Source organism: Parasteatoda tepidariorum, chromosome 7 (genome assembly GCF_982258835.1).
Source record: "Parasteatoda tepidariorum strain Cologne lab strain chromosome 7, Ptep-v5.0, whole genome shotgun sequence".
Classification (NCBI taxonomy): Eukaryota; Metazoa; Arthropoda; class Arachnida; order Araneae; family Theridiidae; genus Parasteatoda; species Parasteatoda tepidariorum.
This window is the reverse complement of record NC_141761.1, coordinates 12440679-12452350: the sequence shown is the minus strand read 5'-3', so window position 1 is coordinate 12452350 and position 11672 is coordinate 12440679. Positions and strand designations below refer to the sequence as shown.

The following is an 11672-nucleotide window of genomic DNA, read 5'->3' as shown; positions in this document are numbered from 1 at the left end:
TTTAACATCACGGGAATTGATTTTTGTGGCCCATTTTCTATAAAGTTCAAAAACCAGAGAAAAGGGGTCACAAATAAGGTTTATGTTGCTGTTTATATTTGCTTGTGTACCAAGGCAATACACTTAGATTTTGTAACTGATTTAACTTCTCAATCGTTCATTGCCAGTCTAAAACGTTTTTTTGGGAGACGGGGCAAGTGTGCAAAAATTATGACCGATAATGCAAAAACATTTATCGGTGCTAACATTGAGATTAAGAAGTTAAGGAAATTGATAAATTGCCCAGATGAGACGTTAGCCAGTTATTTTACTAACGAAGGGATTGATTGGAAATTTATCCCACCAAGGTCACCAAACTTCGGGGGAATTTGGGAGGCTGGTGTGAAGTCGTTTAAGTTCCACCTAAAAAGAGTAATTGGCAATCAAAATTTAACTTTAGAAGAATTCTTGACAATTTTGACTGAAATCGAAGATGTTTTGAACTCCAGACCTCTCACTCCACTTTCACCGGAGTTTGATGAATTTGAAACTCTATCACCTGGTCATTTCTTGATAGGTAGGCCCATCACCTCACTCGCTGAACCCCAACTAATAGATATAACTGAGAATAGGCTTTCTAACTGGCAAAAGATTAATAAGTATAGTCAGAGAATATGGAAGTTGTGGAAAAGGGATTACCTTAATAATTTACAGGAACGTAATAAATGGAAATTTGAAAAGAATAATGTAGAAATAGGAACCCTGTGTTTGATAAAGGAAGAGAATTTACCATCTACGCAATGGTTAGTAGGACGAATTGTTGAGGCGATGCCTGGCCGTGACACAAAAATAAGAGTAGTGAAGTTAAGTTTACCTAATGGCAAACAACTTCAAAGAAATATTCGTGACATTTGTATTCTTCCCATAGAGTAATTGTGCAAATAGAAAATTAGCTTTAGTCTTATATCTCTGTCCGCGCATGCGCGTACTGTTACGAGCGCTTTTGCGAGCAGATGATGTTTTCATGTTTAAGAGAACGGCAGCTTTCTCTTTGCGGGAATTTTCCCCAATATCTACCTTCACCTTTTCTATGTCATGTTTGTGTCTAAATAAACTAATAAAAAGACACATGGTCCGTCATTTATTTACAGTTAATTTACGAATAACTTTCATCATCTCTCGATATCTCTAATATCTTAAACATAAGTGATCCGTCGATTACGAGACGCACCAACAAAGCCTATGGAGAAATTAAATCGTTCGAAAGGAGCTATCAAATGCTCAATTACGAAATTTGAAACCTTTGTGCAAGAACATTCTGAAACAGATCTATCGGATATATCAGTAAGTGAACTAGAAGTGAAATTGAAAAAAGTTGAAACGCTTCAAAATCGCCTTTACCATATCCGTGAACAATACTATGACTTACCGAACTTTAATGAGATTCCAGACGTCGAAAATGACTTGGAAGATACTGAATCAAGACTGGAAAATTTGGAGGTAAAATTCAGACTATTTATTGATTCAATTAAGAATGTAAACTGCTCTAATGTTTTTGCATCAGAATGTTCGGAAACAAAAACTGAATCAAAAGTAAAGGTTAAGTTACCCGAAATACCACTTCCTGTTTTTACTGGAAAGTATGAAGAGTGGTCTAATTTCAAAACTCAATTTGAACATGTAATTTCAAACAATGAACAGTTAAATGATGCCCAAAAACTGTATTATTTGCGCGCTTCTTTAAGTGCCGAAGCTAAACAACTAGAAAGTGCTGATGATTCATTTGAATCCTTATTTACAGCACTAACAGAGAGATTCGAAAATCATAGAATGCTAGTTGACACTCATTTAACTGCTATAATTAATTATGAGAAAATTCAACATGAATCTTCAAAGGAATTAAGAAAATTCTTAGACTGTGTAAACAAAAACTTACGAGCATTAAAGGTCTTAAAATATGAGCAAAATAATCTTTCGGAAGCATTCCTAATAAATATTATCCTTCAAAAATTGGATAGGGAAACACGAAAATTATTCGAATACACAACTAAGAAAACAGAATATCCGAAATTCACAGAATTAATGTCATTTCTAGAAAGCAGAAGTTCAACTCTAGAAAGTGTTAATCAATGTTTGTCTGTCAAACCTTCTAACAAACACTCCCCTTATATAAATAAATCTAAAACTTTTATGCTGAATTCAAATGATAAATCAAAACAAAAAACATGTGTTTTGTGTAAAAATGGGCATCTTTTAAATAAATGTTCAAAGTTTCTTTCAATAAATGTTTCAGAAAGATATGAATACGTAAAACAAAATAAACTTTGTTTTAACTGTTTTAAAAATCATCATGTGAAATTATGCTCTTCCAAATATAACTGTTTTTATTGCCCATTACGTCATAACACACTTTTACATCGAAATGAGGAGATCAAACAGCAAAGTGAAACTAATAGTGGCGCCTCTCCACCGTTTGATTCATCGGTTGTTTTGACTGGCAAAGACATTCAAGTGTCGCCGGACTGTTCAGAAACTAAACATTTCCAAACTCTGAGTAATGTAATGAAAGAGAAAAAATCTGTATTATTAAGTACGTGTTATATTTTCATTAAGGATTCTTACGGGATGCGCTACAAATTGCGCGCTGTTTTAGATAGCGGGAGTAATGTAAATATTTTGATGAATGAATGTGCTGATAAATTGGGTTTGATAAGACAAACGATTAACGTACCTGTAATGGGATTAAATGGAGCTACTCATAATATAAAAAATAAAACTAATACTGTTATTTCTAATGCAGATGAAACTTTCAAAGAAAGTTTAGAATTTTTGATTGTTCCTAAAATTACTGGGTTTATTCCATCAACTCAATTAGATGTATCAAATATTGAATTGCCTCCTTTTATAGATTTTGCTGACCCTACATTTTTTAAACCAGGAAAAATTCATGCTTTAATTGGGGCAGAACTGTTCTATAAGATTTTAAAACAAACTTCACATAAGGTTAATGATAAACTTCTTTTGCAAGATTCTGTTTTTGGATGGATACCAACAGGTGTTCTTGATGAAGTAATGCCGTCTAATGTTCATGCTCAGTGTCATTTAATTCGGGATTTTGAAGAATTAAACAATAATATAAAACAATTTTGGGAGTTAGAAGCTATCGGCATTAAACACGAAGATCCAAAACTTTCGGAAGAAGATAAGGCGCAAGCAATTTTCGACAAAACTGTCAGGTTTATTGACAATCGTTACGAGGTTCAATTACCTTGGAAAAGGGACAATAAAGAACTAAAGGATAATTTTAATATTGCAAAACACCGTTTAGAGGGGTTACAAAGAAAGTTTTTTCGAAATCCTGAATTGTATATTCAATATTCTGAAATTATTACGGATTATTTAAATCGGGGTATTATAGAGCCAGTAAAAGGAAACGAACCTATTTCAAATAAGCCCATTTATTATCTACCCCACCATGCAGTTTGCAAGGAGGATAAACTCACAACAAAAGTTCGTATAGTGTTTGACGCAAGCTCACATGATAGTAACGAGTTATCACTCAATGACTGTTTATGGCCTGGCCCAAATTTAAACCCCCTTCTGTTTGACATTTTAGTCCAGTTTAGACTAAATGAAATAGCCTTTACATCTGATATTGAGAAGGCTTTTTTACAAATATCCCTTGCTGAAAAGGATTGCGATGCAGTTCGCTTTCTGTGGTTTAATGAAGATTACAAATCACTTAGGAATTTAAAAACATTTAAGTTTAAGCGCGTTCTTTTTGGAGTGAACGCTTCACCATTTCAACGCACCACCATCAAACACCACATTGAGAGGTTTAGAGATGAATATCCCAAAACTGTTCAACTACTTGACCATTACATGTATGTTGATGATTTCATCTCAGGCGAAGATACCTTGCAAGAAGCTCTTGCAGTTTCTCTGAATGCTAAGAAAATTATGTCTGAAGCAAGAATGACTCTCCGAAAATGGGTTACGAATGATATAACTCTAAAGAAATTCTGGAAGGAAGAAGGTTTCGATATTCAAGAGGAATATGCAACCATTAGCTTGGGGAGTAATTTGACGAAGGTGTTAGGAATGGCGTGGAAAACAGAAGAGGATTGCCTTACCTTGGAAGTAAAGGGTCCCCTGGAATTTATTTCCTCTCCTGAAAACTCGAAGCGTCGCCTCTTACAAGCAGTTGGTAAAATTTTTGACCCGTTAGGAATGTTAACACCATTTACCATTCGTGTCAAATGTTTATTTCAAGAGCTGTGGATGAAGAAGGTACCGTGGGATGGCCAGTTACCACCTGATGTTCACAAACAATGGCTAAAATGGTGTAAAGAGTTACCGATTTTAGCAGAATTGAAAATTCCAAGAAAGATTCTAGGCTGCACAAATCAAGAAATAGTCGTAGAAATACACGCCTTCTCCGACGCCAGCAAGTCAGCATATGGCGCTGCAGTTTATTTACGAGTAAAAAGAGAACAGGAAGTAGAAGTCAACCTCATAGCTTCCAAGAGCCGAGTAGCTCCGATAAAGGAGATAACTTTACCGAGATTAGAGCTTTTTGGAGCTTTACTAAGTGCAAGGCTAACTAATAAGATAAAACATATTCTGGATAAGAAAACTCCATCTGCAGTTTAATTCTGGACTGATTCGAAAATTGTTGTTTATTGGATTAGAGGCTCCACCAAGCGATGGAAGCAGTTCGTGGCAAATCGTGTTTCAGAAATTAAGAGACTCAGAGATTCATCTTCTTGGCATCATTGTTCAAGTAAGAACAATCCCGCTGATCTCTTGTCTAGAGGTGCTAGTGTCCAGTCCATTATAGAGAATTCCATGTGGTTCAAGGGACCTGATTTCTTAACAAACACTGACTTAATAATCACTGAAGACAATGTTGATGTTCCTGAACCAGACTATCTTTGTGAAATGAAAAAGGACTATGTGCAACACAAGGAAACACCTAGTGACTCAAAAATAACTCTATCTATTACTAACTCTTCCAGCTTATTGAATACATTATTTCAAATTAGTAATAAGTTCACTAAAATTGTACGTGTTCTTAGTTATCTTTTCAGGTTCTCCAATAACTGCAAACACCCTGGGAATAAAGTAATAGGACCTTTAACCTCGGATGACTTAAGGCATGCAGAAATGTTCTTAATCAAGGAAACTCAAGGGGTTGAATTTAAAGATGACATCAAATGTCTCCTTAAAAATGCTACTGTTCCTACATCCAGTAAGATTAAAGGTTTATCCCCTTTTATAGATCAAGAAGGTATTATTAGAGTTGGAGGTAGGTTAATTAATTCTTCTTTAAGTTATAGTAGTAAACATCCAATCTTGTTACCCTCTAACTGTAAGTTGACAAAATTGATCATTCAATACTATCATGAAAAATATCTGCATTCTGGACCTCAGGCCTTGCTATTTCAATTAAGACAAAGGTATTGGCCTTTAAACGGTCGAAATTTGTGTAGGAAACTAACACATGACTGTTTTACATGTTTTAAGGCAAATCCTCAAATATGTAATCAAAAAATGGGTGACCTTCCAAAAGAAAGAATTAATCCAGATTTCACATTTAATTCTGTTGGGATTGATCTATGCGGCCCCTTTTTCATTAAAAATAAAAACCAAAGGAAGGGTCCTCTAGCCAAAATTTATGTTTGTATATTTATTTGTCTAGTAACTAAGGCGATCCATTTGGAAATTCTATCGGATCTCACTTCAGAGTCAATGATTGCAACAATTAAGCGCTTTATAGCAAGGCGAGGAAAATGTTCAAAAATCTTTTCGGATAATGCGACCAATTTCGTTGGCGCAAATAAAGAACTACGAGAATTTCGTAACAAAATGCTTAAACAAGAAACTTTTACTAAATTTTTCTCGGAAGAGAACATTGAATGGAAATTCATTCCTCCTAGAGCCCCAAATTTCGGTGGATTGTGGGAAGCGGGAGTGAAATCCATCAAATATTACCTTAAACGTGTTGTAAGCAACTCTAATTTTACCTATGAAGAATTCTTTACTGTATTAGTTCAGGTTGAAGCAATGCTCAACTCACGTCCCTTGACTCCTCTCTCCTCTGATATAGAGGATCTAAACATTTTAACACCGGGACATTTTCTTGTAGGAAGATCTCTTACTTCAATTGTAGAACCTACTCTAGTAAATATCTCTGAAAACAGATTAAATTTATGGCAGAAAACTACGAAGGCAATACAGTTGATTTGGAAAAATTGGCATAAATCTTATTTAAGTACTTTGCAACAACGCTCTAAGTGGATGTTTTCTAAACAAAATGTAAAAATTGGGAATATGGTTATCTTAAGGGAGGAAAATGTACCCACTTCTAAATGGATTTTAGGTCGCATTATTCAAACTTATCCTGGTACAGGGTTCCCACGGTCCTTGAGAGTCCTTGAAAGTCCTTGAATTTTTTTTGCTAAATTTAGGTCCTTGAAAGTGCTTGAAAAACGTCTTAGATCCTTGAAAAACTTGATAGGTCCTTGAATTTGTCCAATACTGCCAGCAGCCCTTTTTATAAAACACCCGCGGATCTTTCTCGTTCTTTCTGTTTTGTTCCCGAGCTCTCTCACGTGGTTTTTAACGCCACCGTTTCTAACCGGGCCTAGCGTCTTGGTGTCTGCCAAGCGCGCTGACCACAGCAGACAATCAATGCGTTCGGGGCGAGACTCCACTTCATCTTCTGTCGCATATGCTTAGATCTTCTTTTTTCTTATCGAAACTGGAATACTCTCGAATTTTGTAACAATATGTACCTTGTAGTTTTCAATAAATTTGCCGTTTTACCATCCGCACTTGTCCTTACGTTTGCGTCATTTCAAAACTTTATTGTAAAGCGTATTCGCAAAGGCACGGCTTCGTATTTGTGTTATGTAGTTTAGACTAGTTATGCCTGGGAAGTGCTATTTTAATCCCCAATGGATGGATAATCAAGCTTATAAAGAATGGATTTTATCGATGCCCGAAAAGAAGTTCAGAGCCAAGTGCCGATTATGCATGAAGGAGATCGATATCGCAAAAATGGAAGAATCTGCTCTGAAATCACACATGAAAGAAAGGTAAAACAAAAAATCAGTCTCATGCCCTGAGTTCTCTTTTTCCAAAGACATCAACATCTAATTCATCTGGTGTAAATACTCCTTCAACATCGTGTGCCCCATGTAAAACAGAAACTTTAGTGCCCGAGGTAACATTGTCTTCTTATCTAGTCAAAAGGAATGTGCTTGATGCTGAAATTCTCTGGAGTCTGAAGTGCATCACTAGTAATTATTCATGTAACTCCTGTGAAGGGATTAGTAAATTGTTCTCCAAAATGTTTGCTGATAGCTTTATAGCGAGACAATTTTTTTGTAGTGCCACAAGGTGAGCCTATTTGGGCTCCTTTGGATCGGCACTATACTTCAAAGGGATTCTTATAAATGAGCTGAAGAATGTTGATTGCTACACTGTACTCTTTGATGAGACGTTAAATCAGTCTCTACAATCTAAGCAGATGGACATTATGGTAAGGAATTGATAATAAAGTTTGCACTAAGTATCTTACCTCCCAATTTATGGATCATGGAACTGCAGAAAATATTTTGTCCTCTTTTTACAAATGCATGGATGATGGTTAAAAGCTCTCTAAAATACTTCAATTATCCATGGATGGACCCTATGTCAATTGGAAATTCTATTAGAAGCTTCAGTGTGAATTAAAAGAGAAATATTCCCACCAGGTCATATTCATTGGCAGTTGTGGATTACACATAATGAATAATGCTTTTAAACATGGTGAAAATGGGATATGTTCCTTCTAATTTTTATTTTCAGAGAGAATTGTTGCTGCATAACATTTAGAGAAGGTTGTGTAAATTATGGATGAATAATTTCAGAAACGATGCTTAATAGAGGAGAGGAGGGGGTTATGGAATAGTCATGGAATATGGAATACCTAAAATTTAGCTCTGTCTTTCATGCAGCCTTCACATGAAAATACACAGGATTAAAGGAGTTCACCATTAACATCTCATTACCATTAGTTATAGATTGTGCTGAAAATGATTTTGTGAATTAAAATGTAAAACCAGTAGGGTTGTTTTTAAAAAAATATAAATTTTAGTCCATAATACATATACTCTCTTCTCTCTATATAGGCAAAGCATTTAGGTATTATATTTGAAATTAATTATTGCCACAACAGGCATTGTTGCTTCTAGTAAAATAGAAGAGAATAATTTTTAAAATTGGTCTTAGATTAAGGTCCTTGAAAATTTTGTTGAGGTCCTTGAAAAGTCCTGGAAAGTCCTTGAATTTCAATCTCATCATAGAGTGGGAACCCTGTGGTAAGGATAATAACATTCGCGTTGTAGACGTCAGAACAAAAACTGGCATATTTAAACGACCAATATCCAAATTATGTGTACTGCCTTTAGAAGAATGAAACAAAACTCTTAACAATTCCTAATTCATCTTTATATATTGTTCTTGCTATGCTAATTGTTTATTTTATATACTATGCAATTCCAATGTTTGCATTATGTTAATTTGCAAATTGTAGAAAATTGTGTTTTGTAGAACTTCCAGTAAATTGTGCTTATTATGTAAAAATATTGAATGTTTCACATTGCAATGGCGGGCGGCATGTCCGCGCATGCGCGTACTGTTACGAGCGCTTTTGCGAGCAGATGATGTTTTCATGTTTAAGAGAACGGCAGCTTTCTCTTTGCGGGAATTTTCCCCAATATCTACCTTCACCTTTTCTATGTCATGTTTGTGCCTAAATAAACTAATAAAAAGACACATGGTCCGTCATTTATTTACAGTTTAATTTACGAATAACTTTCATCATCTCTCGATATCTCTAATATCTTAAACAATCTCAATGTCTGCTTTATGTCACAATGTTATTTGTATGATTCATATATATATTTTTCTATGTATAACATTATATTGCTAATTCTGTAAAATTTATTGAAATTTGCAATTTCAATCCTGGGGAGTGTTAATTCCCATTAAACATATAGATGGCGCTGTAAGCGTAAATTGAATTTAATTGTAGAACTGAGTGCTGGAAGCAGCAGTGTATGTGTAATGTGTAACGGGCTCACGAGCGAGTCCGTAATGCTGGTACAAAATAAATGAGTATAAAATAAATACAGTCCAATTATTGTGTGTGAGCTATTGATCTGACCAAACTGGTCAGGGTATTTAAGCCGATGTTACACCATGTTATCCGTTCAGATCCTACCGATTGGGATAAACATATTCCATATTTACTTTTTGCGTACCGCGAAGTACCAAATTGTACAACGGGAATATCTCCTTTTAAACTTATGTATGGACGCGAAGCTAGAGGCCCTTTGTCAGTTCTAAAATCTTCTTGGTCATGTGAGATTCCATTACCCCTAAATCTTAGCAATTCGGCTGTAGATTATTTACAGGAATTAAAAATAAATTTGGAAAAGGCCGCAGATCTCGCTTCTTTCACTACAACTAAAAAACAAAATTCTTATGCTCATTATTTTAATCGAAGTACAAGAATGAAAGAGTTTAAGAAAGGTGAATTAGTCTATTTACTCATTCCGGATTCTTCGAATAAACTATACGCAAGATGGACTGGACCAGGCGAAATAATAGAACGAGTTAATCCTAATTCATATAAGGTTAAATTACCAGATGGCAATGTGCGACATATTGTTGCTAACAAAATAAGACATTTTCATGCTGGAACACAAACCGTGGGAGTTATTTTCGAAGATGATGTTGAATTCGGTGAAATTCATCCTACACCAATTATAACACCTTCGTTAGGAAAAGATAACATTGAGGTAGATGTTAGTCATTTAGAAGAAAGTAAACAAACCGAGCTGCTTGAACTTTTGCACAAGCATGCATCATTATTCTCTGGTAAAGTACAAGTCGCTAATGTAGGTGAACATAAAATTCGATTAATACCAGGTGCTGAGAGGAAAAAACCCTACATTTACAAAATCCCCGAATCTTTAAAGACTGTAGTTGACAAACAAATTTCGGAATTAGAAAATCTAGGTCTTATTGAGCACAGCGAAGCAGATATTGCTTACCCAGTAGTTTGCGTGGCAAAGAAGGATGGTAGTATGCGTTTATGCATCGGTTTCAGACAGTTAAATGCTGTAACAAAACCCTTTGATTACCCAATGGAAAATTCATCAGACCTCATCAACCAAATTGGACATGCTAAAATTATAACTTGCCTGGATGTATTAAAAGGGTACTGGGAAATTCCTTTAGAAGAGGAAAGCCGCGATCTTACTTCATTTAAAACTCATCGAGCCCAATATAGATGAATGCCATTTGGTCTCCGCAACGCAGCAGCTTCTTTTCAGAAAGTGATGAACAGTGCTTTAAGTGAATATCGTGAATTCTGCAAAGCCTATCTCGATGATATAGCTGTATTTTCTTGTGACTGGAATACACATATTAAACAATTAGATATGGTACTGTCCAAATTAACAGATCTAAAATTCACCGTTAATGTCAAGAAATGTGTTTTCGCCAAAACACAAATCAAGTATCTAGGTCATATTATAGGTGATGGTAGACATGAACCAGATCCTGAAAAGCTTCGTGCTATTGAAATCCTCGAAACACCGAAAACCAAGTCAGCTTTAAAAAGTGCTTTAGGTCTCTTTAATTATTACAGAAATTATATACAAAATTGTGCAGAGATAGCAAAACCACTGACGGATTTAACCAAAAAGAAAGTTCCAGAGCTTATTCCTTGGACTGACGTCGAGGAATTATCATTCCAAAAACTAAAGAAGAAGTTGAGTGAAGCTCCTTCTCTTTATACTCCAGGTCCTAAAAAGCCGTATGTTATACAGCGTGATGCAAGTTCCTATGGTGTTGGTGCTTGCTTATCCCAAAGAGATGATAACGGTCAACTTTGTCCCATCAGTTTTGCTAGCTAAAAACTGAACAAAGTGCAGCAGAACTGGGCTACGATTGAACGTGAAGCGTATGCTGTAGTATGGTCGATTAAAAAGTTTGAAAATTACGTGTTTGGTGCGAATATTGACATTATAACTGATCATAATCCTTTAATATTTTTACAGAAGTCAGCACCCCAATCTGCTAAGTTGCAACAGTGGGCTTTAGCTCTCCAAAGGTACAATATTCATATCACACACTGCCCAGGTGCCCAATTAAAAAATGCTGATGGTCTATCAAGACTAGTAAGTGATTAATGTTTTGTGTACTTATTAAAAAACAACCTAACATATATGATAACCTGTTTTATAACAAGGCTTCTTTTCATCTGTAAATATATATATGAGTATTATTGAAATTGAATATCTATTGCAATATCGTATCAATTGTATCAAGGATTATTTTCATCTGTAATTGTTTATACATACCAGTTTTATAGAAATTTGTTTATTGTATATATTATGTGTTATAGCCAGGCAACTATACATCTGTCATATCTCTAATATTTTCATCTGTGTTTTGCATATTTTATGTGTAGGTAATTGTAACAAGTATTCTATTCATATGTTTTATTTACAATTAAGTGTTAAATATATTTTTAGATATAGATAATTCTATTGTGTGGATCAGATTTCGCTATACCAGATGTAGCGCAATCTTGTCGGGGGGGGGGGGGTGTCATGCCTCCATGTTGGGATGGC

The 11672-nt window shown here is 35.2% G+C and overlaps 1 protein-coding gene across 1 annotated transcript; it reads left to right on the top strand.

The window, feature by feature from the left end:
* Window positions 1-1221: 1221 nt before the first annotated feature.
* Window positions 1222-10328, top strand: LOC147806843 (uncharacterized). The gene is made up of 3 exons (XM_087168609.1): window positions 1222-4577; window positions 4671-6385; window positions 9244-10328. The coding sequence occupies exons 1-3, from the start codon at window positions 1222-1224 to the stop codon at window positions 10326-10328; spliced, it is 6156 nt and encodes a 2051-aa protein (XP_087024735.1).
* Window positions 10329-11672: the final 1344 nt, after the last annotated feature.

What these genes read in the sequence shown, in the direction of transcription:
- LOC147806843 (XM_087168609.1), top strand. Translation starts at nt 1,222, where the DNA reads ATGGAGAAATTAAATCGTTCGAAAGGAGCTATCAAATGCTCAATTACG. An exon ending in GGAGCTTTACTAAGTGCAAG is followed by an intron (nt 4,578 to 4,670) that starts GCTAACTAATAA and finishes TTATTGGATTAG; the next exon opens with AGGCTCCACCAAGCGATGGA. An exon ending in CATTATTCAAACTTATCCTG is followed by an intron (nt 6,386 to 9,243) that starts GTACAGGGTTCC and finishes TTATCCGTTCAG; the next exon opens with ATCCTACCGATTGGGATAAA.